This window comes from Saccostrea cucullata, unplaced genomic scaffold (genome assembly GCF_032062105.1).
Source record: "Saccostrea cucullata isolate Sc308-1 unplaced genomic scaffold, CSIRO_AGI_Scuc_v1 ctg1718, whole genome shotgun sequence".
Lineage (NCBI taxonomy): Eukaryota > Metazoa > Mollusca > Bivalvia > Ostreida > Ostreidae > Saccostrea > Saccostrea cuccullata.
The window spans coordinates 43,982-60,792 of record NW_026938132.1 but is presented as its reverse complement, the minus strand read 5'-3'; the positions used below and the strand labels follow the sequence as shown (position 1 = coordinate 60,792).

General features: G+C 36.3%; 1 protein-coding gene across 1 annotated transcript; it reads right to left on the bottom strand.

Annotated features, from left to right (window-relative positions):
* Positions 1–1,063: 1,063 nt before the first annotated feature.
* LOC134249481 (uncharacterized) lies at positions 1,064–2,534 on the bottom strand. Its single transcript, XM_062731830.1, has 2 exons — positions 1,848–2,534; positions 1,064–1,398 (listed from the first exon to the last, which is right to left on the bottom strand). Exons 1-2 carry the CDS (start codon positions 2,482–2,484, stop codon positions 1,223–1,225), a joined length of 813 nt encoding a protein of 270 aa, XP_062587814.1. The 5' UTR covers positions 2,485–2,534; the 3' UTR covers positions 1,064–1,222.
* Between the last annotated feature and the right edge of the window lie 14,277 nt (positions 2,535–16,811).

Sequence of the window (16,811 nt, the reverse complement as noted above, 5' to 3'; positions counted from 1 at the left end):
AGTTGAGTTTCCTGTAGTCTATGCAGAAACGTAAACTACCATCTTTCTTTCTGACCAATACTATGTTTGAGGAATATGGGCTCTGTGACGGTCTAATAGCTCCAACATCCAGCATCTCCTTAATGTGTTCTCGTACTTCTGCATACATTCCAGGTGGAATCCGTCTGTATGGTTCTTTGAATGGTGTGTTGTCGGTAAGCTTAATTTCATGTTTTAAAATATCAGTCTTACCTATATCAGTTGGTCCATCTGAAAATAAATGAGTCCAACCAGAGAGAAACTTCTTAGCCTCACTTACTTGTTTAGAAGTTAAGTTCTCCTCTGATATCTTGATGTCCAATTCCTGCAAAGACTTTCTGGGTTTCTTAATACCTTGATCCTGTGTTTCAGGATTCCAAGAGTCCACTAACTTGACACCACTTACTGAACATAAAAGTGATTTCGGTGGTATATGTACAATAGAGGCTGAAATATTGCAAACCCTAACAGGAATAGTAGTAGTATGCTTACCCTGGGTAAGGGAAATAACTCTAGGACAAACAATGAGACCTCCTGATAATGAAGTATTTGTTTGCTCAGTTAAAGCTGATACAATACCATGGTTATTTCTTACCAGACCTCTGATTACTTTTGTCTCATTTGGTAACACTTGAATGGTATACTTGTTAGTCGTCTTCACTGGTGTTTCATCATTCATACTGTCAAATACTATCTTCCATTGTTCTGGAACATCATCTGAATCAGTGGAATTCTGGTTACAAGCATTCCTGTAAAAACGAATGAAATTAGTTCCAAGAATCATAGGTACTTGCCTTGAATAATTTGTCTGGGGAACTACTAGAACAGGAATAGTATATGTAAATTCACCAAAGCAAGGTACACATATGTCAATTTCAGCATAGCCACTATATGGCAAAGCACTGCCATTAGCGCTCTGAACATTGAGTTCAAATTCTGAAAGGTCATGTAACTCAGGCTTAGGGTTTAAATGTTTGAAAAATTCTTCAGAAATACAGGTTATCATAGATCCTGTGTCTACGAGAGCTTTTGTTCTTAAGCCATTGACAATAATATCAGATTCATTGGATTCTCCAACTAACCTGTACAAAAGACTGGATTGATTTTTGGTGTAATTAGGGCTATTTTGAAATGAATCTCCAGTTTGCCCGGCAACAGGAGATGAAACTAGTTTAAAGTACTACCTGCACCAAACCCATTCATGTTACCAGACTGTTGAGTAAACTGCCTCTGTTGCCATGGTTGCTGAGTCTGTTGCTGAATCTGGTGCTGCTGGTTTGGCGGTTGCTGAGATTGGAAATACATTCCTCTGCCCCTGTTGGCGAATTTCTTCCTGCCCTGGAAATTTCCTCTGTGGTAAGTATTGTTGGAGGTATTTGTCTGAAAAGAACCTGTATTATTAAAACCAGTTGTTTGTGTTTGATTATTTGCATTTGAACTTTGCTCAATTTTACCCATTCTGCTATCAAGTTTCTTCATCTGAGAAAGTAATTCTGTAAGTTGTTTTTGCATATTTTGCAGTTCAGAATTTTGAATTGTCAATGAATCTACATTACTTGACATAGCAACACTTGATTTTGGAACTGAATTTACAGATTTCAAACTAGTTTCCTCTTGTTCAATCTGTCTTATTTCTCTAAGAAGGGAGTGAAACTCTTTTACAGTCTCATACTTGTGCCTTGTTGCATTTCTTAACTGTGTGCTCCTTAAACCTGACCAAAACTTTGATCTAAGCATTGGGTCCTTGGCATTTACATCAATGTGACCTACTTTTACAGCTTTTGATAAACACTGTTCTAACCTAGATCCATAGGAAACAATTGACTCACCTTCTTGTTGATGATCTGAATAAAATTTCTGCATGATGTTTTCGGGTGTGCAGACATTCCCATAAAAATCATCTAACTTTGCGAGGATGTTCTCAACTGTTGCATATTCTCCAAGTGGAATCAGAATTTCCCTCGCCGTCCCCTTCAGAGAACTTCTCACTGGCTGCAAAAGAACATGGTCAGGCCACTGGCCCTTTAAGCACCTAACCTCATACGACCAAACGTCATAGCTCACTTCACCTTTCTGAGCTTGCTCACTACCGCTAAAAGTTGGAAGTTTTATAGGGGTAGGGTTGTTATTTTGATGAAACAGAGCAGAGCTATTAAACAATTGAGGTGATGACATAAGACCTGGCGGGTGTAAATAACCTGGTGAGGGTATGTGACTAGGGATCGGTACTTCACCTAAGGATGGTAGTTTAGGAATGGTACCCTTATTCAAACCATGTTCAACTTTAGGGGTAGTTGGAATTTTCTGCGCTTTCAACAGGTCATACTCCTCTTTTGTTATAACCCTGTAATGCTCTTCTGCATTGATTTGCTCTATAATTTCTTGCAAGTCCTTCTTACCCTTGGTTTCATCAATATCTTGTTGTAAGTCCTTCTTACCCTTGTTTTCATCAACACCAGTTGCCATATTGATTTGAAAATGATTAACTGATACCAAATCGCAAGCAAAGATTAACTTATCGCAATGCGCAAATGTCAACACACAAGCAATCACTCACTCAAATTCTGTATAAATACAACTGCATACACAATAAACTGGAAAAAAACAATATACCCAAATTTACCTCTGCTTTGTCTAATAGTCCTGTTGTTCTCAGTCCTGTGCTCCAATTAGTGATGCTGCAATATTAAGAAAGTGATCGCGCGCAGGGAAATTTTCAGCTACTATAAACTACTGTACATGATCAACTCGCATCAACAAAATGTTCAACAGACAATGACATTGACGGACAAAAATAAACATTGACAGTCAACAAAACAAACACGACTGTAGACAACACAGTACATATAATAACATCAAGCACAGTACACATACATTTGGCAGTCTAAATTCCGATAGGTGCCTGTTCAAGCACAGATAAACAAAACATTTACCAACTCAAAACACGTTTTCTGTACTTCCGGAAGTTTACCACCAAAACAAGGAAAAAATATATCGAGCTCGATCCCGATCAAAATTCACACACGCACTTCTTACACACAGCCGGCATTTCTCATACAAATCAATACGAAGAACATAAATCACAATAATACACAAAACAAACAAATGACACATAGAAAATATAAATACAAGTGCGCACAAATATTTTTCTTTAGATTTAATTCAAAGAAATCAATAAACTGTTGAGTTGTAGCTTCAGGTTCCGGAACACTTCACACGGAATAGAAGAATCTACCTGAACACGATTCACTGGTCACGGTACACGGATCACTGAGCATCCGAGAGACACAGTTCTCGATTCCATAGGATGGTTGGAATGTTAAACATAAGTTAGCTAGCTAGAATGATATTTAAACACGTGTATTCAAAATGCGCAAACTTACAGCCTAGGCGGATCCATGGGGAAGTAATAGGCACTGGACACGTACACACGGGCGTTGTGGACAATCCTCTCGTCCCTCAGTGGATTACTGGACCCTGGTCATCATCCATTGGAAAACTTGAAGTTGACGATAATTCGTCGTGGAAATCAACATACACATCACTGTAGTATTCACTTCAAGTTGAAAATTCACGTGGGCGCCATTTGTCACAGGGTCACGGTCTTGTTTGAAAAATTCAGAACAAAACTGGTTCGGTCGTTTTACAATTTATTGATGGATATAAAGAAAAACCTAGAAAATAGAAAAACACTCTCACAACACTCATACAAAACAATGTACACATAGACAAACACGAAACAAAGACATTTACGAAAAGTATTAATTAATAGATATTTAACCGACTGCCAGTAAATCGTTACATAAATTAAACAAGTAAATGAATATCTTACCAGGCATCCAGTATCAAATCAGAAAAATATAATTATATGCTGTACATCGATTGAATCGATCTGTGATAGAATCTATATGATCTGCTGCCGTAAAGGCTGTAGAGCTTGGGGTGGGGATTTCGGCGGGTTTCTTACTTTATATAGTGCACGGTTTAGTAAAACATGCATATTAATTAGTATAACGAAATCCATTGGTCCATGGTAGGTCACTGGTCAGTCATACGTAAAGGGAATGCTAAAAATAGAAATTCACCTGTACAAAACTAAACACTCGCACATGACTCTCACATACCTGCAAAACCGGTTGTATTCGATTGGCTATGCGCGCCAATCAGAATACGTACTTATATTGCGCAAAGCATTAAAGTAAATATTCAATAATAATTATAATTTAATTACAACTGTGACAATTGGAACGACAAAATCTGCATTTGAGACTGATCTAGTATGATAGCTACTAAAATTTGACCGAAGTATAAAATGTTCATTGAGATAAGAAGGGGTTTTTCCTTGAAAAATATTAAAAACATGGTTCAGTCTAAGCTGAGAAACTCTATCTTGAAAATTTAATAAATTTAATTGACTAAGTATTTCGTAATTAACAGATGCCTGTGGACCTAAATTCAAAATAAAACGAACCATCTTGTTTTGACAAATTTTTAACCTTTTCTTTAAAGTTTTTGATAGCCCTGCATACCAAGCACTACAGGCTTAATCAATATGGCATTGTGTTAATGCTGAGCACAGAGTCATTTTACAAAAAGTATCTAAAACCGGGCTTGTCGGTGCAGAAATCGAAATCTATTATTTACTTTCTGGACAATCGATTCAACAATGTATTCACCACTTAAACATTTGTCGATCAAAACTCCAAGATATTTAACTTTTTCTTTACAACCAATGTTATGGTCATTACATACAACCTGGAAATTTTCAACATTTTGAAGCTTTCTTTTGGAACCAAATAAAATGCATTTAGTTTTACCTAAATGTAACGATAATTTATTATCAACAAGCCAGTGCGAAGTCTGATCTAAAACTTTACCAAGCTTTTCTGATATAAAATCAGGATAGTTATGTGCAAATAAAATGGCACTGTCATCAGTGTATAAAATAAGTTTACAATCTGCGTCAACACTAGTAACCATGTCATTAACGTAAATTAAGAATAATAAAGGGCCTAGAATACTGCCCTGTGGCACACCACAAGTGATAATACCAGCATCTGATGAAATTCCATTGCTGTGAACAAACTGTTTTCTTTCAGACAAATAAGATAAAACCAATCAACAGATTGAACACCAATTGCTTTTAGTTTTTTACAAAGTATGTCATGGTCAACAGTGTCAAATGCCTTTTGCAGATCAAGCATAACCATTCCAGTATATAATCCCTTTGCAGTATTATCTCTAATAAAATCAAATAAATGTATCAAACAAGATTCAGTGGAGTACTTACTTCTAAAACCAGATTGAAACTCATATAAAATATTATTACGATCTAAGAATTTTGAAAGTTGCATATGAACAGATCTCTCTAAAATTTTTGAAACAACACTAAGAATACTAACCGGTCTATAATAACCTACTTCTAGTGAAATGTTCTTTTTGTGAATAGGTTTCATCCTAGCTGTTTTCATATCTTCAGGAACAATGGAAGAAGAGATGGATAAATTTACAATATATGTTATAGGAATCTTTAGAAAATCAGCTCCATCACGAATGAACCTAGATGGAATATCATCAAGCCCTGTACTTTTAGAAGGGTTCAATTTTAAAAGCTCTTTATACACAAAACTTTCACTGACTGTTTTCAGAGTAAAAAGATTATCATTTTTGGAATAAAAAGAATAAAACGTTCACTATCCACACTAAAAATATTTAAAGATGTGGGGAGTTTGCTTACCAGTGAAGCTGCAATATTAACAAAAAAGTTATTAAAATGATTTGCAACAGATTTTGGTTCGTGACATATTTCATCATCAATTTTTAAGCAGACGTTCCTTCTGTCCTGAACTTTATTATTAAGCCCAAGGTCTCTTAGGCTCTGCCATAGATTTTTCGGGTTATTTTTGTTTTCTTCGATTTTACTAGATATGTATTCTGTCCTTGCAACTTTAACGTCTCTTTGTATTTCATTTCTAATTCTGAAGTAGCTTTTGTAATGTTCTTCCTGTTTTGTTTTCCTGTATGAATAATGTAAAGAATCTCTTTCTCTGATCTTTTCGAGGATGGACGATGTTATCAATGGTTCAGTTCGTTGTTTTAATCTAATTTCTTTAACTGGGGCTACTTCATACAAGACCATTTTGAAAGTATGTTGAAAAACCCTCCATGCTTGATTGACACATGTAGAGAAACTTTGAGTCCAATCTGCTTCAAGTAATTTCGTCATAAAAATTTCAGGGTTATAATTTTTTTAAAGTGCGTATAGTGATAGATTGATGTGATTTGAAATGACCTTTCGAGATCCTCCTTGAACAAAATATAGCACAATGATCACTAAGACCAATGGGTATGGTTCCAAACTGAGAAATATTTTCTTTTCTGTTGGTGATAATATGGTCAATAATAGTTGATGATGATTCTGTTGTTCTAGTGGGTTCGTTGATAATCTGGTTTAGGTCAAAAAGATTCAAGACATCTTTATATGCTTTAAGAATGCTATTCTTATTGGAAATTTTAAAATCTATGTTTAAATCTCCTAAAATGTAGGTTTCACAGTCACTTCGTAGCATTTGAAGACTCTGTTCAAAATACTCTAGAAAGTTGGACTGGCAAGGTGGTCTATAGCACACTCCAATCTGAATTGGTTTAGTCTTTGGTAAAAATAGATTGACCCAGATTGACTCTTGATCCTTACTGTTGTTTATACCTTCCAACTGGGTGAAGGCATATTTGTTGTGTATATATAAACAAACACCTCCCCCTGTTCTATTCCTATCACGTCGTAATATATGATAACCTTCAATGTTAATTTCCCCATCAAAAACTGAATGATCTAACCACGCAGCACTGTTAAGGCTAACTTTGAGAAATCAACGGAAAATAAAAGTGTCAAAAACGGGAAATTTTTAAAATTGAATTTATTTTTATTCAGCAATTCTATTATCACGGAACTTAAATACTTATGGAAATACGAGGGTTGATCCAAAAGTTCGTGGAATTTCTTCATATTTCATTTATTTTTCAGTGAAATCGGAGGAAAATTACAAATGAAAATATAGACACTTGATGAATATTTTAAATTAAAAAAATTTTTAAAAATCTTTGATAGTAACTTTATGGCAGTTGCCATAGAAACGGTAGAAATGCGGGGGAGACATTAACGCGTTTATTATCATTTAAATTCTTAATTCGTGAAATAAGAATTAAACCGCCCTATGTGGTATATAAAAGGAAAATTGTCATTATTACGATTGCTTGATATTTTTTAAACCTTTGTGTGAGAGTTTTACTGATTTTACTGGATATTTAGTTTATAAGTTGATGATTTATTGCTCATCTTTAAGTTGTTAGTTAACGTCAAAATTTGGTCAAGTGACACGTTTTTTTGAAAATCCCGGGATCACTCGATCTTAAACGCGTATATTATAGACATAGACTTGGGAAAAATGCATCTAGTTACTGGTTTTCCAGTGGCATAAGAAATTTAAGAAAAATAGAAGTTACATGGACATTGATAAAAAGTGTGGTCGCTTTTTAGAGGCTCTGTTTAAGTACGTATCCCCCTAGACAAATTTAAAGCGTTAATGGACGTTGTCGGCTGCCGTTCTGATCTTGACATTGCTATTGAAATTGTAATCTCATATGGAAAGATGGGTAGTATTTTGAAATATGAGTAAAAAATGAAGATAAGTTGGTGCGAGAGGATACCCAGGCTTTTCTTGAGAAAAAAAATGGAGAAAAAGACAGTATTTTGTAGAATTACGTATTATAATTGGAAATTTGGGCGACATGCTTCTATAACGTGACTTGACATCTCTAACTTGACGTTACGTCGAAGTCTCCCCCGGGTTTCCCAACTATTCAATTTTAGAAAGCTCGTGTGACCTTATTAGTGACTAGAAAGTGGTGAAATTTTCCAATACTGTTGCATTATGACTCTATATTATGAATATGCCTGTTGATTGATTTCATCAAATCACGATAAAATTTTAGAAAGAAATTCCACGAAGTTTTGGATCAACCCTCGTAGCATAGTATAACATACTCTGTACTGTGTAGAGTTTGGTCCCATCGATGGACAGTCACGTGATGAACGCATAGCAGGTACACGGAATGTAGGTCAATAACAAATTTCAATATTGCAAGGGCATACCCTAATTGAAATTTAAAATTCAAGCTATTAATTGTTTCTGTGTACTTTGTAGTTTCTGAAAAGTGCTGCTGCTTTGAATAGAATTCGCGTTTTAATACTTAAATGTTTACGTAAATAGGCCAATGTCGAAATATGTTAGAATTTTACCAAATATTTTGTGTACTTATAAAATCACGGCCTCGATTTAAAGAAAGCAGCAGCACTTTTCAAGTTAAGGAATATATCCTTTATGTATATTTAAAAAATGGTTCAGATCTATGCAGTGTATGCCCTTGCGAAAGTACGATTTTATGAGGCATCTCGATGTAAAATATACGTAACCTGTACATAAAACACGACATAATTAATAAAATACATTCTCTTTGTAGTTAATTAACAATCGCACTAAACAAAGGCTATACCTTAGTATTAATCGACTATTTAAGATCTGTAAATAATATTCCGTTTAATAATAAAACCCATTTTTCGTTGATAAACAATTTCTCAATTTGCCTCTCACAGCACATGAAGTACGTCATTTTTACCAGTATGACGTCATGTTTACAAGTTCTTAACCAGCTACAAGGGATTTAACTAGCAACTTTTTTTAATGCATTAATAAGTTATAATGTTGTTTATTATGCTAATACTGTTCAGTGTTGCAAATTATTTCATTTACAAGTATAATGAGAACTACATAAATGTCATATTTTTGTGTGATGTCATAGTATACTTTTCCCGTATAAATTAGGCCCCGCCCCCTTATTCAAGCCTTAACAATGCTGCGCATGTCTCACTAACTGCTATGACTGAGGCTTTCGATTTTGTAGCAAAAATTCGTAGTTGTGATATTTTGGGTAATAAGGACCTCACGTTTAAATGTACAAAATGCATTCCTTTCTGATTGAAGCACTGGTAGTGTGATTCGTCAATATTGGAGGGCATGTTGACGTTTGTTGGCCCTGGATTTGAGTGAATATCTCCACATAACATAATGAGAGAGACGATACAAGAACAGTTATTTCGTTTAATATTTGGAATAAATTTCATAACATTGCTGTACTGGTCTCTCATACACAATAGTTTGTGACCCAGATAAATCTGACGAGTGTTCCAAAGTGAAAATGACACATATTGCTGAAAACTTGCTTTTCTCACAGAAATAATACCTGCCAAACAATACTTTGAGATCCTGGACTCAAACGGACTATTTGTATCACAGCTTTGCTGGTGTAAGGTTAAGTAAAATGCTAAAAACATAAAAAAATTTGACTGAGTTGAAAAAGGAGGTGTTGCCATCTTGAATCCCGATCCCGACGTTCATAACACTTCTCGTGTTAACCGCAGAAGGATAAAACGTACGCTGAACTAGGACCTTAGGTCCCCCGCGCAGTTTACGTCTATCGGGTCTGTTTACTCCGCTACAAAATGTAGTGCGTTGCATACGTAAAGTGAAAATAGAATAAATCGTTATACTGTGAAGCATTTTCAGTGTAAAAAAAAAAACCCAGAAAATTTATTTTTGTCAAGGGAAGAACCATCTGTGATTGGTATTAGAAAACAAAGAGGGGAAGGGGGGTTGCTGAGCAACATTAACTGCAATATAAAAAGACATTAGAGTTTAACATTTATGGATTATGTTGGGTGACCTGTGGTCTCCCCTATGGTTTTATCATTCCATTTAAGGTTATAGTATCTATATAACACAGTGCCCAACCGCTGATCTCCTTACTAATAGTAAACGACTTAGATTAAACGACGTAGTCCAGGCTCTGCATTCTCAGATCTCTAACAAGCAGGGGGGGGGGGGGGTGAAGATTTTGCCCCCTACAGCCCCTTTTTCATTTGCTCGGACTTTTCACCAATCTTTTAACATTATGGAATAGTTATTTGTTGATAAATTATTTAATGTCTCTTTTGTCTTCCTTATGAGATCATGCTTAAATAGGCGACATCATCACTTTAACAATCTTTGCCCGAAATTCCTGATTTTTATTTATCTTACAAAGAAGATGTACACCCTGTATTGCAAAGTTTGAGGCTGCATGGAGTTATCCTCCCCTTTCCCTGGAATTAACACATCAAATTCATAAACCCATCAAAACTTCATTAGAAAAGGAAATAAAATTTAAAAAATGCACCAATTGTTATTTAACTTTGGGATACATACACTGTATTTGAAGACAAGCAATTTGACTAATCCTCCATATTCCAACTACATACATGAACATTTAGAGAATTCGGATAAGCACTTTTTCCCCGGTCAAAAATTAGGGTCACTATTTCTTTTTCTGAGAGGATTTGAAAAATAATTCTACACATACCATGATTTTAAATTATTGCCTACTTACAAGTTTCAATAACATCGTAATAATGTACAACATAAGATAACCTTTGTCTCATTCATATACTATAATTTGTGAAGTATGAAATCCTTATTGATGGACAATATAAGACTTACGTTTATTTCCATAATCTTAATGCGAATACCAGAGGTAATAAAAAATTAATAAGACCAGAGATCACCTTATATCGTACATCTTTAGGGATACCATAGGTCACCTTATATTGTACATCAAAAATTAGACCAGATGCCATCTTCTATTCTACATCATATGGGGGAACAGAGGCCACCTTATTTTGTACATCACTGGGGGGACCAGAGGTAACCTTATATTGTATATTAGTAGAGGGTCCGGGGATCACCTTATATTGTACATAAGTAGGGGGACCAGAGGTCACCTTGAATTAAATAACAGTAGGACCAGAGGAAACCTTATAATGCACTTTACATAAGAAGGGGAAACAAAAGTTATCTTATACTCTAAATCAGTATGGAAGACCAGTAATCATCTTATTTGTACATTAGTAGGGGGACCACAGGACACCTTATATCGTACATCAGTAGGGGGCCCAGAGGGCACCTTATATTGTACATCAGTAGGGGACATCAATAGGGAGAACAGATGTCACCATGTATAGTGCATCAGTAGGGGGACCTGTGGTCTCATTATATTGAACATCAGTAGGGGACCAGAGGACACTTTATATTACACTTTAGATCAATAGGGGGACCAGCGGGCACCTTATATTGTACATCAGTAGGGGGACTTGAGGTCACCTTATATTCTATATCAATAGGGGGGGGGGGCAGAGGTAACTTTATAACGTACATCAGTAAAGGGACCAGAGCACACCATGTATCGTACATTGGTAGGGGGACTAGGGGACATCTTATATTGTATATCAGTAGGGGACAAAGAGGACACATTATATTTAACATCAGTAGGAGAACCAGAGGTCACCTTATAATGTACATTAGTAGGGGACCTGTGGTCACCTCATATTGAACATCAGTAGGAGACCAGATGACACTAAATATTACACTTTACATCAGTAGGAGGACCAGAGGTCACCTTATATTGTACATCAGAAGGAGGACTAGAGGACACCTTATATTGTACATCAGTAGGGGGACCAGAGAGCACCTTATATTGTACATCAGAAGGGTGACCGTGTGTCACCTTATATCGTACATCAGTAGGGGGACCAAAAAACACCTTATATCGCACATCAGTTGTGGAACCAGGGAACATCTTATATTGTACACCAGTAGAGATACCAGGGGTCATCTTATATTGTACATCATTAGGGGGACCAGGAGTCACCGTATTTCGTACACCAGTAGGGGGACCAGAGGACACCTTAAATAGTACATCAGTAGGGGGACCTGTGGTCACCTTATATTGAACATCAGTAGGGGACCAATGGACACCTATTATTACACTTAAGAACAATAGGGCGGCCAGAGGGTACTTTATATTGTACATCGGTAAGGGACATCAGTAGGGGATTAGAGGTCACCTTATATTGTATATCAATAGGGGGACCAGAGGTAACCTTATATTGTACATCAGTAGGGGGACAAGAGGACACCATATATCGTACATTGGTAGGGGGACTAGGGGTCACCTTATATTGTACATCAGAATGTGGACAAGAGGACAGCTTATATTGTAAATCAGTAGGGGGACCAGATGTCACCTTATATTGTACATCAGTAGCGGGACTAGAGGAAACGTTATATTGAACATCAGTAGGGGAACAACAGTGGGGGACCCTGAGGACACATTATATTTAACATCAGTAGGGGACATCAGTAGCGGGACCTGTTGTCACTTTATATTGAACATCAGTTGGGAACCAGAGGACACTTAATATTACACTTTACATCAATAGTGGGACCAGAGGTAACCCTGTATTGTACATCATTAGGGGGACCAGAGGTCACCTTATATTGTACATCAATAGGGAGACCAGAGGTCACCTTATATTGTACATCAGTAGGGGAACCAAAGGACTCCTTATATTTTACAGTAGTTGTGGAACCAGGAGTCATCTTATATTGTACACCATTAGGGAGACCAGTGGCCATCTTATATTGTACATCAGTAGGTGGACCAGGGGTCATCTTATATTTTACATCAGTAGGGGGACCATAGGACACTTTATTTTGTACAACAGCAGGGTGACCAGGGGACATCTTATATTGTACAGTAGTTGGGGACATCAATAGGGGGACCAGAGGACACATTTTATTGTACATCAGTAGGGGGACCAGGGGTCATCTTATTTTGTATACCAGTAAAGTGAACAGAGGTCACCTTATATACATGTAGTACATCAGTCGTGTGACTAGAGGTCACCTTAAATAGGGGGGACCAGATGTCACCTTATATTGTACATCAGTAGCGGGACTAGAGGAAACGTTATATTTAACATCAGTAGGGGAACAACAGTGGGGGACCCAGAGGACACATTACATTTAACATCAGTAGGGGACATCAGTAGGGGACCTGTGGTCACCTTCTATTGAACATCAGTTGGGGACCAGAGGACACTTAATATTACACTTTTCATGAATTGGGGGACCAGAGGTAACCCTGTATTGTACATCAGTAGGTGGACCAGAGTTAACCTTATATTGTACATCAATAGGGAGACCAGAGGTCACCTTATATTGTACATCAGTAGGGGAACCAAAGGACTCCTTATATTTTACAGTAGTTGTGGAACCAGGGGTCATCTTATATTGTACACCATTAGGGAGACCAGGGGCCATCTTATATTATCAGTAGGGTTACCTGTGGTCACCTTATACAGTAAAACTCGGTTATAACGAAGTCGCTGGGACTTATGAAATCACTTCGCTATATCCGTAACTCGTTATAACCGTATAAGAAATTCATTAAAATTATATAACTGGGGATCTAAAATGACTTCGCTATATCCGTAAATTCGCTATATCCGTGTTCGTACTAAACGAGTTTTACTGTATTGAACATCAGTAAGGGACCATTGAACACCTAATATTACACTTTAGATCAATAGGGGGACCAGAGGGCACCTTATATTGTACTGCGGTAGAGGACATCTGTAGCTGGACTAGAGGTCACCTTATATTGTATATCAATAGGGAGGGGCAGAGGTAACCTTACATTTACATCAGTAGGGGGACCAGAGGACACCATATATCGTACATTTGTAGGGCGACTAGGGGTCACCTTATATTGTACATCAGTAGAGGGACCAGAGTTCACCTAATATGGTACATCAGTAGAAGGACCTGATGTCACTTTATATTGACATCAGTAGTTTGACATCATTGGGGGACCCAGAGGACCAATTATATTTATCATCAGTAAGAGATAAAAGTAGGGGAACTAGAGGTCACCCTATAATGTATATCAGTAGGGGACCTGTGGTCACCTTATATTGAACATCAGTTGGGGACTAGAGGACACTTAATATTACACTTAACATTAATAGGGGGATCAGAGGTAACCCTGTATTGTACATCAGTAGGGGGACCAGGGGTCACCTTATTTTGTACATCAGTAGGGGGACCAGAGAACACCTTATATTACACATCAGCAGGGGGACCAGAGGTCACCTCATATTGTACAACAGTAGGGGGACCGGGGGTCACCTAATATTGTTCAACAGTAGGGGGACCAGGGTTCATCTTATATTGTGAAACATTAAGTGGACGAAAGGACACCTTATATTGTACATCAGTAAGAGATAAAAGTAGGGGGACCAGAGGTCACCTTATATTGTAAATCAGTAGGGGAACAGAGCCTTCAGTTCGGTTTTAACGTTCGTTACAAGGTCATCTTATATGTTATTTCATTTAAGAGACTAATGGACACCTTAAAGTTTATATTGTACAACAAAAAGGGGAACATGGGTTACCTAATTCTGTACAAGAGCAGATGTCAGATTATATTGTACATCATAAGGGGAAACGGAGGTCACCTTATACATCAATAGTGGGTCAGAGGTCACCCTATGTTGTAGATCATTATGAGGACCTTAGGGCACTCTATATTTTACATCACAAGGGGGACCAGAGCTCACCTTGTAGTGTACATAAATAGGGAGACCAGTGGTCCCCCTTGTTGTATATTTTTAAAGAAATCAGACATAAAAAAAATTTATGAATGCAGAGAGATAAAGCATCAACGATTCTAGACTCGTCTTAGCCAACAGACACCTAAAAAGAAAACAAGGGCGTAACAGAGGTCACAAATAAAATGCATATTAACGAGATGCTAGAGGTTCACTTAAGAACACGACAAAAGGGATATGGATCTTATAGCACTAGATCATCTGAACATCTTTTAAAACTTTAAAACTCTCATTTCAAATAATCGGTAATATTTAGCAATAATTAGTAGTGCCCATTGACCACAAAAACCCTCATCCTGAAGTCATATATTTAGCAATTTTGAAAAAAAGGACCATTGTTCATTAAAAAATATTGGTTTATACCAAAGAACAAATTTCAAAGCATTAATTCAATTACAGTATTGTCTACAATTTACATGGTACAGGGGGGCCTTAAAATTTATAATTCTGGAAAACACTCCCTTGCTTAACTATAACTATATGTGGTTAGTTTAATTTATATTCAGGAGCAGAGAGGACGATATTTTGAAGAAAAAAGGAAGCTGGGGGACAACAAATTCACAATTTTGGTATGGAGTCAATGCTTATAATAATTATGCGATCAGTTTGACGGCTTGATGTTAATGAGTAAAGAAGATTTTTAAAGATTTCATCAATTGTAGTAATTTAGGCCAAACTTTCTTGCCTTAGGGGGTGGAGGGCAGGGACCATAAATTTAAAAATCTCCCGTTCACCCAAAGATGCTTTATGCCAAAATTGGTTGTAAATGGTTGAGGGATTACAGAGAAATGCTGAAAATGTTCGAATGTTAACGCTCAATGCACAAAGCACTTCGCCAGAAAAAAAAACCCGATAGCAATAAGTCACATGCGTTGATTCAGGTGACCAAATAAGGAGTCCTTTGATCTCAATATTTTTGTAAAATATTAGGTGTCTTCTGATCTCCCTGTTGACTTACAATGTAAGATGACCTCTGGTCTTCTTATTAATGTAAAATATAAAGTGTCTTCCGGTTTCTTCATTGTCGTTCAAAATATTGTGACCTCTTGTCCCCCTACTGATGTACAAATTACGAGGGCTGTTCAATTAATAATGTCCTGAACTGTATGACATACAATACTAAGCTTGAATTTTTCGCATTATTGCATTTTTAATAAATTATAACAATTGATGTGACTATTTTGCATCACATAGTTTAATTATTGTGAGAAGCTAAAAAACAAGGGTATTCGAGACACTGCATTAAAAATAAATTGTAAAGAATCAGTAAACTAGAGTGAAATTAAACCGTTCATTAAAGCTGCTGTAAAACTTGTAAAGAATCGCAAAGAAATACTCACTGAAATATGTTAAAATTTACTGCAATCAATGTTCGTTTTATAGACAATTGAGCAGGTGAATTTCAATGATAAAAAAATATATATAATGGGCATCTAAAATGGATACCGTACTTGCAAACAAAAATTAAACAAATAATGTACTGTTTTCCAAATTTCAATAAATAATCACTGATGTTGTAGGTTTGACTATACGACACATAGCAAAGAATGGAGGCGTACACGGCGAGGACAATCCCCCGCTCTAAACAAGACATTTTTCAAATTTTTATGGTTTACATAATCTTTTACATATCAAATTCTGTATTTCATTGTTTTAATAATCTATGAATAATTTATTTTATATTCATGTTTTAAAGACATTTGAAAACAAAAAAAAAAGAAAGAAAAAGTTTCATGTATGATTCGAGCTCTCTCCAAGACCAACCGCTTTAACCACTACGCTACGAAGTATATCCACTATTGACGTCTTTCAGTGTGATGTAATGTACGGGTTTGTTGAAGCGTAGATTTTATCAGAAAAGTTCGATTTTCACATAGAATGGGTTCAGATACTATTTTTTGGAAAAATGAAATAGATTTCACATTTACATTTCCATCATTTAAGCGTAAACGAAGAATGGAGACTTGACCCATTCATGTTCAAAATTCGTTTTTTATAGCTCTATTACACCCCTTTTCTACTAAATATGCTTAACTGTCAACTTTGAAATAAATATTATCAAATGATAAGTCGTTCGGAAACAAAAAATAAAATATTTTGAAGATGACATTACTGAGAACATGATTTTAGAAAATATAGCTTTTTGTGAATTTTGAAAATTGAAAAACATTTTGTCTCAGAGCGGTGTATT

Coding starts and splice junctions, on each gene's coding strand:
- LOC134249481 (XM_062731830.1), bottom strand. CDS start 2,484: ATGGCAACTGGTGTTGATGAAAACAAGGGTAAGAAGGACTTACAACAA. Junction 1,399..1,847: donor TTCAGATCATCAACAAGAAG/GTGAGTCAATTG, acceptor GGTTCTTTTCAG/ACAAATACCTCCAACAATAC.